The 14,329-nt window shown below is 37.9% G+C and overlaps 1 protein-coding gene across 1 annotated transcript; it reads right to left on the bottom strand.

Annotated features, from left to right (window-relative positions):
* Positions 1-135: 135 nt before the first annotated feature.
* On the bottom strand, positions 136-12,748 carry LOC108988126 (transmembrane 9 superfamily member 3-like). Its single transcript, XM_018961258.2, has 8 exons — positions 12,484-12,748; positions 8,590-8,630; positions 7,907-8,489; positions 7,675-7,812; positions 7,411-7,567; positions 2,999-3,483; positions 599-852; positions 136-504 (listed from the first exon to the last, which is right to left on the bottom strand). The coding sequence occupies exons 1-7, from the start codon at positions 12,630-12,632 to the stop codon at positions 633-635; spliced, it is 1,773 nt and encodes a 590-aa protein (XP_018816803.1). The 5' UTR covers positions 12,633-12,748; the 3' UTR covers positions 136-504; positions 599-632.
* Between the last annotated feature and the right edge of the window lie 1,581 nt (positions 12,749-14,329).

The raw sequence follows: 14,329 nt of genomic DNA, 5'->3' as shown, positions 1-14,329 counted from the left end.
AGACGCTAGGAACAATGGCACCACACATATCAGACTTTAATTATTTTTATAAATAAAATAAAAAATAAATAGCCTTTATAAAGCGAGTGTTCCCTACATGTATGAATAATAAGGGAAATTAAGAGAGTTTGCTGGTAAAGCATAACAGAGACACCGCTATAATAAGATTAAAATAGGGTCCTGTATTGACATAAATTAGTATAAACCTTGCTCATGCTACGAATCTACGATGCAAATAAAATGCACAAGAAATCAAGAATTCCAACTTTGGATCTAGGGAAACTTGAAAAAGAAGAATGTTTTACAAGGTGCCGGCTTCCAGTAAGCAGTATAAGACTAAAAGCTTCCAAGAAATCCTATAGTCCGACAATATCCTCTCTACTAATAATACTACCATATGGATGGATCATGTGTCGTGAAATCAATCCTTGAAGGAAGGATAGGGAAAGTGAACGCTAGTCTCCCTTGTGTCGCAAGTCTCCATTCCATTGCCTCAATCTTCTCCTATATTATCAGAAACATATTAACCATCTTTTCTGATGAACAACTTGGATTAGTTTCGAAAGAATGAGCATATAAAAGGAAAAGGCAGGACCACCTGTTGTTGTGCTTGAGTCACAGCAAGTGCCTTGCTATTCGCACTTGATGGAGCGATATATGTGCCGGACAAAAAACAAGGCAGCACGGAATCCGACAGTCCCAAGCATGAGAAAAAAGCCATAGCAAATGCAAGCCATGTAGCCGAAAAAGAATGAGGTTTGCATGAAACCTGACATATCTGATCGTGCATAGTAGTAATACAGGCAGTATCCATAGATGAACAAGCCAGTTGATCCACCACAAAGGAAAGACCTGATTGCATAAAAAATATTTTTTTCTATAATTAATAAGAATTTTATTACCAAGAGTAGGCACAGCCCAAGTATACCGGAAGTATACAAAGGAAATACCTACTACACACTAGAAAGCAGGAAACTACGACAGAAACAGATTCAGTATATTATCATCATTCCTTACAAAGATCCTAGCCCACAAACTCAAAGTAGAAAATAAAAAATAACGAAGATCTTCAAAAGAACGCTCTGTCTTCAAAACATCTCTCATTCCTTTTGAGCCATAAACACCACATTCAACACAGAGGAATCATTCTCCATCTGGCAGCAACACATTTCCCTTGCCTCAAAACCACGCCAACATGTAAGGAGATCCACAACTTCCTTAGGCATCACCCAATATAAACCTGTCCGACCAATAACCTCGTTCCACAAAGACTTTGCCACCTCACAATGTAAAAAAAGATGATTTACAGATTCACGATTCTTCTTGCACATGACACACCAATCAGCTATACACAAACCACATTTTCTAAGGTTATCCGTGGTCAATACTTTCCCTGGAGCAACCACCCAACTAAAGAACACCACCTTGGTAGGTACCTTTACCCTCCAAATGCTTTTCTAGGGGACACAGCCAGAATGACAATTAAGCGCCTCCTGCCTAGGATTTGTTAATGCTGACAGGTAAGACACTTCCTGATGATGATAAACACCTTTCGAAGATGTATCAGAAATCATCTTCTTATTTCAGGAAACCCGTTCACCACCACCCTCCATACGAGCAACTCTGTTTTAGAACCTGAAATAGAGTTCCTAAAATCAACCATCTCTCTCATTAATCTCACAAAACCTGCCCAACCACCCCCTTTCCACCCTTCTGGAATCACTATGATTCCATTCCCCTTACCAGTGCCAAACTCAATCAGCTTCACAAATCTACCAAACACGTTTTGACACTTTTGGACCATAAAAACTCTATTACCTTCCCTTCTTGTCTGAAAAGAATCTTTATTGCCCGCTATCCTCAGGCAATCCTCCATCATCTTTGCCATCCAAATAACCATTCCTCCATTGAGATGAAGAAACTTAGACATCTTCTTGCTCCTCTCAGTAATACAAAAAAAGTTACCACCTTTCATACTAAACACAAACCACTTAGCTTCTATCCAAAAACTACGATCCACCTCCAACAAACTAAAGATAAAACTAAAAGAAGAAAAAAAACACAGTGCATAAAAAATATATAGAAGTCAAATTTAATTCTACCTGGAAAACCTCCATAAATTGGCATATTAAATGCTCCCTCAGAGTTCCATTTGGATGCAAAATTATTTTTGGGTATTTTTTTTTTTTTTGATTGGCACGTGGTGTCCAAGAACGGCATCCCGACTAATCCCAGCGGTGCACAAGCCCTGGGCAAGGAGTTTCCTGCAAGTGCACCTCAGGTAATTCAAGGGGAAAACCCCCCTCAGTCTGATGGCCCCTAGAGATTGTTTGAACCCAAGGGGATTTGAACTTTAGACCTAGAGGGAGCATACCTCCAAACCCAAGACCTTTACCACTTGAGCCAACCCCTAGGGGTTAAAATTATTTTAGGGTACATTTTTTTTTATAGGTAATAAAAGATTTTATTCCAGGTAAATAGGTATAGCCCAAATTATTTTAGGGTACATTACAAGCACATCTTCCTAAAGATCCCAGATTGTTTCCTTGTACATTACTTCCATATGCGCTGGACCACTCAAATCATATTCATACAAAAGCTATTACATTTCCCGATGCCATGAAATCAAGGCTAATTGAAACTATATAAACAGACAGTTATTGGACAGCAGCTATGCTACTAGCTGGAAGAGAGCAATTGAACAAGAAGACTGGTCAAGCCATACAAGCTTTCATCCAAACATGGCATAAAAGCAATGCCAAATTATAGTTTTAAGCTATAAGCCAACACGAAGAATATATAACTAGAAACTCTGAGGAAATCCCCCAAAAAATGCAATAATGAAAATACTTATGCAATAAGTAACTTTAGTTAAAAAAAAAGAGCAGTACAATCTGAAAAATTAAGAAGAATTGATGCATGCAACAAAACGCAGAGAATCAAAAGAGTCCAATGGATGCAAAAAGAAAATACCATAAATCTGAGAACAAAAATATACCTCCACCACCACTCATGGTCTTCAGCAGCAAGTTGAAAATATGTCAACGCCACGGTGATAAAGGCAGTGACAATCAAGAGAATGATGAAAACTATAAACAGAATGCTGTAAATGGTGTAAATCCGATGACCCCATACACTAGCAAATATGTAGTAGAGTTCAATATAGATAGCACTGAAAGGCAAAAACCCTGCCATAGCCATTTGTGGAACGGTTTTACGATACCAAGGCAATGAAGGGATCTCCCTGGGAAATTTTGCAGTGCGACACGGAGCTTGAAACTCAGCCTTGCTATTCTTCCCAGCAATCCCACCCAATACTAGCAAAGGAGATGTTACAAGAGTCCATATAAGAAAAATCACAACAATTGTTCCAAATGGCAATGCTGCAGTGGAACTGTATGCAATTGCAACAGTATTAAGAAAGCAGAATGTGAGAAACAGCGGCCCACAGAACAGGCTTCCGGTCAATAGCAAATTTCTCACCTGTCATGTCACAACCATAACTGTTAAGTGTAGCATTTTTCTACCAGAGACTTCTAGTTTCCACACCAATTCATTTTCAGCCAGAATCCATCAAACCAGGGGAAGTAATTGCAACAGTGCCATCTAGATAATGCTTCACTCAATAAAAGAATAACCATACACAATCAAAAGTGAAATTATGTTCATAAGATTGAAGACTGCCAATTTTCAGATGTTGTAGATCAAGAAAAACAAGGAATTCAATTTCGTCCAAGTTGGGGAATAGTGTTAATTAGTTAAATGAAATTGGAAGGTCTCTAAATTCTGAGTTCTCTGCACTACGCAAAGGCACTTTTTACATGCACCCAACTGCACTCAAAGGTCTACACTCAAGGGTGTAGACCTTTGATGGAAGAAATTTCGTGGAGGCAAAAATCAAGGGTGATTTGGTTGAAGGAGGGGGACAAATGCACCAAGTTTTTTCACAAGATGGCTAATTCTTATAGGCGTAATATGCGATTGAGGTTCTTCACTCCGGTACTAATGTGTTCCAATCCCCTGATGATATTCAAGATCATATTGTGAATTATTATGAAGATCTTCTCAAAGAGACAGTAGAGTGGCGTCCTAAGCTTGATGGCCTGAATTTCGATTAGCTGGATGTTAGCGCAGCAAGCTGGTTGGAGAGACCATTTGAAGAGTCTGAAGTGCATCATGTGGTGAGAGGTATGTGTAAAGATAAAGTTCCAGGCCCGGATGGTTTTTCTTTAGCTTTCTTTCAAGAGTGTTGGGACATGGTGAAGGAAGATGTGATGCGTGCTTTTTATGAGTTTCACCTTTGTCACAAGTTTGAGAAGTCCCTTAATATTGCTTTTATTGTCCTCATTCCGAAGATAGCTGGTGCTAATGAGTTGAAAGATTTCAGTCCTATTAGTTTGGTAGGCGGGATTTATAAAATTATTTTGAAAGTGTTAGCTAATCGTATGAGTTTGGTGATGGATAAAATTATTTCTAAACCTCAAAATGCTTTCGTTCGGGGTCAGCAAATATTGGATCCAGTTTTGATTGCAAATGAGTGCTTGGACAGCCGAATGAGAGAAGGTATTCCGGGGGTTCTTTGCAAGTTGGACATGAAAAAGGCATATGACCACTTGTGTTGGGATTTTCTTTTTTTATGCTAAGAAGATGTGGTTTTGGAGATAGGTGGTGTGGATGGGTTAAACACTGTGTTTTGACCGCTCGGTTTTTTGTTTTAGTTAATGGCACTCTTGTGGATTTTTTCAGAGTTTGAGGGGTTTGAGACAAGGGGATCCGTTATCCCCTTTTCTTTTTGTTATAGTTATGGAGGCATTGAGCCGCATGGTGGAGGCTGCTGTAGGGGGAGGTTTTCTTGCTAGTTTCTTGGTGGGAAATAACAGTAATGGTGCTTTAACCATTTCCCCACTTATTGTTTGCAGATCATACTCTTATTTTCTGTGATGTTGACAGTGGAAAAATTCAAGTTTTAAGAGCTGTTCTATTGTGTTTTGAAGTTGTTTCGGGCCTCAAAGCAAACTTGGGAAAGTCGGAATTGGTTCTGGTGGGGGATGTGGAGAATATTAACCTTCTAGCGGATTTGTTGGGCTACAAAGTTGCTTCCCTTCCAATGAAATATCTTGGGCTTTCATTGGGGACATCTTTCAAAGCAAAGAATATTTGGGTTGGTGTTGTGGAGAAGGTTGAGAAAAGATTGTCAGGTTAGAAGCGGCAATATCTATCAAAAGGGGGGAGATTAACCCTTTAAAAGTATCATTTCCAATCTCCCTACATATTTTCTTTCTTTATTTCTATTACCGGTGGGTGTGACAAATCGGAATGAAAAATTGTTTAGAGCTTTTTTGTGGGGTGGCATGGGGGAAGAGAATAAATTTCATCTTGTGAGTTGGCAAAGGGTGAGCAGTCCGATTGTGTTGGGAGGCTTGGGGTGCAAAATTTGAACATTTTTAATAAAGCTCTACTAGGAAAGTGGTTGTGGAGATATCAATTGGAAGGGGATTCATTGTGGAGAGAGGTTGTTGATCGGAAGTAAGGAAGCGATTTGGGTGTTGGGGGGGGGGGGGGGGTTGGCTTTCCAAGGAGGGTTGGGGGACTTATGGTGTAAGTCTTTGGAAATTTATTAGAAAGGGGTGGAACATTTTTGAAAAACATCTTAAGTTCGAGGTTGGAGAGAGGGTGCAAGAATACGTTTCTGGTTTGATGAATGGTGTCGTGAGAGAGCTCTTCATACTGTTTTTCCGGATACCTTCAGCTTGGTTGGAAATCAGCAAGCTGCTGTTTCAGAGGTGTTGTGTCGTGCTAATGGGACTCTGCATCGGAATGTGATTTTTACTAGAAATGCACATGATTGGGAAATTGATGAGATAGCAGGTTTTTTTAGCTTTTTGTACTCCCTGAAAATAAGAGGAAATGGGAGAGATTGAATGTTGTGGAGACATACGGGGGGAGCAACAAGTTTTCTGTTAAATCATTTATAAGGTGTTGACAGATCAATAGCATATCTCATTTCCGTGGAAGAGTATTTGGAGGGTTTTTGTGCCTTCTAAAGTTGCTTTTTTTACTTGGACAACTGCTCTAGGGAAGATTTTGATGGTTGATAATTTAAGGAAACCTGGGATGATTGTAATAGTGTGGTGTTTATGTGTAAGAAAAATGGTGAATCGGTTGATTATCTACTTCTACATTGTGAGGTGGCTAGGGAATTATGGGTTGGCATTTTTAGTAGAGCTGGATTGAGTTGGGTTATGTCAAAAGAGTGGGGTGGAGCTTCTAGTATGTTGGAATAGGCATCATAATAGTTCTCAACAGGCAGCGGCGTGAAGGATGATTCCTTTGTGCTTAATGTGGTGTTTATGGAAAGAAAGGAATGAGAGGTGCTTCAATAACAAGGAGCAAGCTGTGGAGGAAATCTGGAATTTTTTTGTGTCTTCTTTGGTTCAGTGGTTTTCTGCTATTGTACTAAAGGGAGGGAATGTTCATGAGTTTTTGTTTCTTTTCAGCTTTCTAGAATGTAATTAGGTATCTCTTTTGTATACTTCCTGTCTACATGGGCTTCGCCTAGTTTCATTTGATCAATAAAGTTTCTTATTTATTAAAAAAAAAGGTCTACATTACTGAAACACATTCATTATTTAGACCAACATTTGGAAAAATAGAGAGAACTTCCAGGAGAAGAATGGAGGGGCAAAGTTTGTCAGCATCAGGGAACTCGATTATAGTTAAAATGGATTTTAACATGAACTTGAGGCACACAACATACATATAAAAGGAACAATTTTCTGCTATTTCTCCAGCACAAAATGGTCCAAACAACAGAATAGAGAAAACTTCTTACAATAAACAATAAAGGCTCATTATTATCCCAGGTAATCCGATGGCTTTTGTTTATCATTTTGTATTTTCAATGAACTGCTTTCAATAAAAAAGAGAGGCCTATTATTACCCTGTCCATTGATAAAACATTCCAAGTGAGGATATTCAATGAATCTGCAGAAACGATTATCCTGTCCATTGCAGAGGTTTCTCCACCTTTTTCTTGAGAGTCTAGTACAAGATTATGGATTTTCACATAAAATATGAATGGTCAATCAAATTCATTGAACAGATAAAAACAGAAATGAGATAATTAATCCCCTTCTCCCACCTTTCATACTTTTAAAAAAGATACTTCCAATCGACCTTTAAAAAGCATCAAAAGTTCATACCATGCATTTTGTTTTGAAAGGAGGAATTTAATTACAGACAAAACCTCACAAGCAACTTGTGTCTGAGATAAATATGGTGAAACTCGGTAGAATCACTATTCAAGACATGTCATTATAGATTACTTCCAAGAATATGAATCTCTAAATGGAACATCCATTAAATAAACTATAGTAGGAGGGAGAAAAGAAATAGCCCATGAGCACATACCCAGTTTTTCCCTTCCAGCTGGCCATAGAAAGAGGTTGCAGTATAGCCAGCAATCCCAGATGTAAGTGCGTATATGACAACAAGTGCCGTGAACAGAGCTCCACGGTTATAAGGATAAAATACACCAACTAGTGCAAGCATAAAAATGAAAATTGTCCTGAAAACATGTGCACACAGAAAAGGATACCAGATTGTTTAGCAATAGAAAGTAAAAAACCTAAGTGCACTAAATCTATAACAAAAGAACTTCAAAAACGTACTTACAGCGTAAATAACTGGGAGCCAGAACCAAGCGCTGCTGCAAACAATGACTTGTAGTTTGGATACCTGAATACATCACCATGAATGTACTTCCAACCAGTCTCCTCTTGGTCATCGGCTGCCTCCTCATCATGTGTATACCTTTTAACAAATGAAGTGTGGACGTGTAAACATTAAACAAAATTGTATGACCTTTCTATGTGCACATAATCTATTAACAAACATAAATTCTTACTTAACAAAATCATTCTTAAGGACTCGCATAAGAATCGTGGCAAGGAATCCCGTTAAGAGCAGAACAGTCACACACGAGTTTATTATTGAAAACCAATGGATTTCCAAGTGATGAGGCAATGAAGAAGATTGCGAATACTTCTCCATCCTCTTCTCAAATGGAGTATCTGTTTCCTTCCATTTGACTGAGTAAGTGAGTTCCAGGTCAACTTTGTTGTCCTCTGTCAGGTCCACAAAGGCATCTGGATCACTTTTTACACCAATCTCGATAACTTGATCCTTATTGTAAAGGATATCAAACTGAAGATGCTTAAAGAGGTAATACTTGTACTCGCTGGGGTCGTTGCCTTCCTTCTCAACTTTTCCCAAGAAACCCCATATGGGCAAGTCGTCATAGTACATTTGGAAGTAGTAGTCCTTTGAAACTGCATTTCGAAAGAGAGAAACTTCTTCCCGGGTCAGCTTCTTTTGGCAAACAGTCTTAGATTCTTTCTCTTTTCGGAATTCAAGTTTGTAAGGGGCAACAACTAATCGATCCCCATTCAGCACTTCTCCAAGAGCCTCTTTCTTTTCTTGCACATGAGCTGCGACAGAAACCCATATAAAAGAAAGTAAGTAAAAAACTAAAACTTCCACATTGGGATTAGAGAATTTACATGAGGAGAAACATGAATATGCACAAACCTGGTGAACAGAATGGGAGATCAAAATAACGGTATGTCTCACTGTGCATAACAACATCAGCCAAAATGAGTGAGAGGCTAACACAAAATTTTAAACCAACTACACAATATTCTTGAAATTATCTATTAAAGTAATACAAGCATTACAAAGTATTCAGCCTCACTTTATGAACCCAAACCTTTAGTCACTAAACCAAAAAACAGGCAAAGAAAGAGTATTGAAACCTACACATTTAAACATCGTTAGATCAACCTCTTTTTTTTTTGATAAGTAAAACAAGAATTTATTAATATACCAACTGTCGAATACAGAGAAAATGCCCTAATTATGTAGGCATATTAGAAACTAGGAAAACATGAAGGTCCATGCCATTAAAGTCTATTGCAATGGCCCAAGTACAAAGAGTCCTAAAGAAAAACATTTTAAGCTACTCTAAAGTTCTCTCTTTGTCCTCAAATGTCCTCTCATTGCGCTCTTGCCATAGACACCACATAATACAAATGGGGATCATCTTCCAAACTGCTTTGATTTGTCTCACCCCACGAATCGAAGCCCAGCAAGCCAATACCTCCAAAACTGTTTGCGGCATAACCCACATTAACTCCATCTTTTTAAACACCTCGTCCCAAAGAGTCCTGGCTATCTCACAGTGTAAAAGTAAATGATTTACCGACTCACCCCCACTTTTACACATACAACACCAGTTTGCAATAATAATCCTCCTCTTTCTTAGATTATCCGTGGTGAGAATCTTACCCAACGATGCTGTCCACACAAAGAAAGAGGCTTTGGGAGGAGCCTTATGACGCCAAAGCTTTTTCCAGGGAAACTGTATCTCTGAAACTTGTGTGAGAACCTTATAAAAAGAGCGAACAGAAAACACCCCATTCCTTGCAGGACACCACCACAACCCATCTTCCTGCTGGATGTTTGGACGAAAAGAATAAAGGAGGCTATAAAAATCAACAAAACTCTCCATCTCCCAATCCTGTGCCGCTCGGTTGAAATTGATATTCCAATGGATGTTTCCACCTGAAACTTCCATAACCTCCGCCACTGTGGCATCTTTAGTACTTGCAATTAAGAAAAGAGACGGAAACAGATCTTGAAGAACACTGTTATTACACCACGCATCCTTCCAAAATCTGATCTTAGAACCTGTCCCTAATTGCAATCTAGTGTGACGATGGAAGACTACCCATCCTCTTCTAATATGTTTCCATAGCCCCATACCAGGAGCTCCTCCAACTTCTCTAGTACACCACCCCTTCCCTAAAACACCATATTTGCTCTCGATCACAGTCTTCCATAAGGCTTCTGGTTCCTTAGTATATCGCCACAACCATTTGCCAAGTAATGCCCGGTTAAACAACCTCAAATTTCTGACACCCAAACCTCCATTGGAGATAGGACGACATACCATCTCCCATTTAACTAGGTGGAATTTAAACTCCTCACCTAAGCCCCCCCACAGAAACTCTCTCTGTAATTTCTCAAGTCGACCCGCCACACTCGCCGGTAAAGGGAATAATGATAGGTAGTAGGTGGGTAGATTTGAAAGTGTACTTTTGATTAAAATGATCCTGCCCCCTTTAGACAAATACATTATCTTCCACCCTGATAGTCTCCTCTATACTTTTTCAATCACTATATCCCAAATTGTGCGTGTCCTCGACGCTATACCAAGCGGCAATCCCAGATAAGTCATAGGAAGAGACGCTATCTTACACCCCAGTATATCAGCCAGCACCCCTATATCCTGAATTTCCCCAATTGGTACCAACTCTGATTTATCATAATTCACTTTTAAACCAGACACTGCTTCAAAACACAGCAGCAGTGCCTTCACAGTCCTCAACTGGCCTTGATCAGCCTCGCACATAATGAGCGTATCATCTGCAAACAGCAAATGAGAGATAATTGTACTACTTCTACTGGACGATCCAATCTGGAAACCACTGATGGAACCATTAGACACTGTGGCTGAAATCATCCTACTTAGTGCCTCCATAATTATGACAAAAAGTAAAGGGGATAACGGATCCCCTTGTCTCAAACCACGAGAGCTTGGGAAGAAACCCTCTGGACTGCAATTAATCAACACCGAGAAACGTACCGTAGATATACACCATCTTATCCAAGACCTCCACCTCTCTCCAAACCCACACCTACCCAGTAAATAGAGAAGAAAATCTCAATTCACATGATCATATGCCTTTTCCATATCTAATTTGCACATAATCCCTGGTTTGCCAGCCTTCACTCTACTGTCAAAACATTCATTGGCTATTAAAACCGCATCAAGGATCTGTCTACCTTTGACAAAAGTATTCTGTGGTTGAGTAACAATCTTCCCCAATACTCCACTTAATCTATTGGCAAGAACTTTAGCAATGATCTTATAAATACCATTTACTAAGCTTATAGGCCGAAAGTCTGTGATCTCAATGGCCCCAACCTTTTTCGGGATCAATGCAAGAAAAGTAGTGTTGAGACTTTTCTCAAATTTACCTATTGTGAAGAATTCTTGAAAAACCTTCAAAAGATCCTCCTTAATCACGTCCCAACACTCTTGGAAAAAACCCATAGAGAACCCATCCGGTCCAGGAGCCTTATCTTTTGCCATCTTCCTTATCACTTTAGAAACCTCTTCCTCTTCAAAAGCCCTCTCTAAACTGGTAACGTCCCCAGGATCAATAGTATCAAAAGCCAATCCATCTAAAGTAGGCCTCCAATCCACTCTTAAATTACTTTTTTTTTTTTTTTGATAAGTCTCTTAAATTACTTATTGCTATCACAATTAAAAATTGATTTTATTTTTTACCCCATAGAATCAGCCGATTTTCTTCCAAAATGCGAAGGATACAGCGTCTCTGTTAGTCCTATTCATGAAAAAATAAATTAATCTCTCAACCAAACTTCGACGGTAGTTTCCCTATTTTAGGTTCTATCATGGAACTGGAAACTTAAGAGCATGAGTAGAGCATTATACTTATCTTTTCCCTTCATTTCCTATCAACCAAGCACAGTAAATGTAACTCAAATTGCCATGCATTTGTAACGAAAATCCACCGTTTACTCCAAGGTTGAGTGAATTGTTGGCAAATGCATGCCAAGTCTCATATTAGAAAGCAATCACAAGAAAAAAACTAATTATCTCCTAACTGCGCAGGAATATGAACAATTTTTTTATTGATATAAGATAAGTAGTCCAAACTCACACGCCTAGACTTATTATGTTAAGGTGATGTCATAACATACCATACGAAAACCTAAACTTGAAGAGTTGAGAAATGTTATATGAGGACCTTAATTGGAGACTCTCCAGGAGTTTATTTCCCCAACAAGTGATGTCAAAACCGATGATAGAATGAAGGAAGATAGAATATGGCGATCATCGAATGCATCTCAAGACAGCCATACAAATCCCGCACAAAAAACGATCCAAGAAAGGCCCATAATGACCTATCACGAGATGGTTTAAAAGAGCAGTCGATGCGGTTATAGACTCACAACTGATGGGAAGATTGTTGGAGTATGTACTTGTATGCATGTCGGGAGATAAAATATAGCCAAAAGAATAGAGAGTAACTTTGACGATATATCACAATTAGGTCCAAACCCCCTAGGCTTAAAGTTGGTGCCCCAACACGCTCTATAAAGCTTCGATTGCACAAGTACCGACATTAAAATTCAGAATTGAGTTCGATCCAGTAAACCCCCACATCTAGTTCAACACCTTGACCGAGTAAAAAGGCGAGAATTCCAATTTCCGCATAACGAAATCGCGTAAAGAGATTCCGATTCCATGTCTGCTTTTGTGCAATGAAATTCAAAATCGAATCCAACTCAGAGCGAACAAACGAAACAAGAGAAGAGATTGATTGAACATACCTGGGATTGTGGAAAGGTCCCACCTTGTTGGCATACAGAGGGACGTCCTCACCTGCTTTGTAACGATGATCGGATGCATCCGATCTGACGAGGGTTAGGCTGCAGAGAACCACCATGGCCGCAAACAAACACGCCATAATCTTCTCCATTGAGTGCCGAGAGATAGAGGGTGAAAGAGAGAATGACGTCTGCGAAGTGCAGAACCGGAGTATAAATTGATAACGTGGGACTGGAAGAGGTATTTTCGAACGGTGTAAGATTCTCGGACTATCACAAAATTTAATATTATTCAAATTATTGATTTTTAATGCTATAATTATTTTATAGCATTACTTTATATAAAAATTATTATAATTTTATATGTGTATTAAAATAATTGTATAAAAAATTTATTTTATTCATATTAAATTATTTTATTATGAATTTTGTTATGTATAAATAAATTTACGTACCAATCTGCGTATTAATATTATTATTTTTATATTTTAAATTTAAATTAATATTATTTTTAATAAAATTTATTTTCTGATGAATAAATATATGTATTAGTACGAATAATCACTTACAGGCGGTTGCTTAAATAGACGGCTGGTATGGTCATTATAGTAATTCTTCTTGCCATTCTCACATCGGTACAATTATCATTTAATCACTTCCATAATGCCATTCCTTCCATAAAAAAGTAAGTATCTTAACTTGCGAAGCACTTTGAATTGCCAGGAGCCTGATACTCCTTTTATCTAAACAGAACATGGTTAGGGAAATAACGAACGGGAATGTACGTGTCCTCCGGATCTGTTTGGCTGAACCAATTTGAAAAAAGTCTATCCATTTCCCTATTTATCAACTCGAGAAAAGTTCAAGTAACAGGCTTGGAAATGCAGCTTGGGATGACAGCATTGACAGGGCCCATTGGAGGCACATTCCGGTCGGCCAGATTCAGAGAATGGAACTGCATCACCATAACAGCCCAAAAACTAAAAAGCATGACAGGAGGAAAGGGACCCATGCCATTCCTCTCGTAATTGAATTATTTTTACAAGGTGAAATATATAGGAAATACCTTGATCATACATAAAAATAAATTTTATAATATAATTTAATATAATAATTTAAATTATTAAATTATTTTTATTATAAAATAAATCTAACAAATTATATAAAATTATATTAATTTATAAATTTACTTTTATAAAATTCAGTCTCGTAATACTTCTCAAACATATAAATGGCCCCAAAACAAACATATGTCCGGATAGGGTGGGTAATCACAGCTCCTAAAAACTTCTCAATCTCAAATCTGCTTTTAAAATTTAAATGGATTTGATGAACAAGTGGATATGCTTTTTGATAAGGAAAACATATAAAAAACTATTAAATAATTTGAGCATATGATGACACAATACTCAATATTATGAATATTTATAGAATGCTTACGTATTTCTTTACACTTAATTAATATTATTGATTATATATTTTTTTATAATATAAAATTACTGTTTTGATAATTACATTAATAAAATAAAATTAAAAATACAAAAGTGACCCTAAACGAATTCTTGATTTTAGACCCAAGACATGGTGAAATCCCGGGCGTCAGATCACTGTGGAGGATTTACCACCTACCAACACGTGGTCAAACTTGACCTGCTGAGAGACAGGTGCTGATAACTTTTCCATGTTCAAAGAATCAAAGATATATTATTTTTTTTTGAATCGATGACCGGCGGTTCACTATTTGTTTTTTTAGTGATTAAATAAGTAAATGTTATTCAATTGATGTATTTTTTAATAAAAATAATAAATATTTAAAGATTTAAAAAAATAATAAATTTTTTTGAAATGC

Source organism: Juglans regia, chromosome 1 (assembly GCF_001411555.2).
Source record: "Juglans regia cultivar Chandler chromosome 1, Walnut 2.0, whole genome shotgun sequence".
Classification (NCBI taxonomy): Eukaryota; Viridiplantae; Streptophyta; class Magnoliopsida; order Fagales; family Juglandaceae; genus Juglans; species Juglans regia.
The sequence above is the reverse complement of the archived record's forward strand: the minus strand, read 5'-3'. Positions and strand labels throughout refer to the sequence as shown.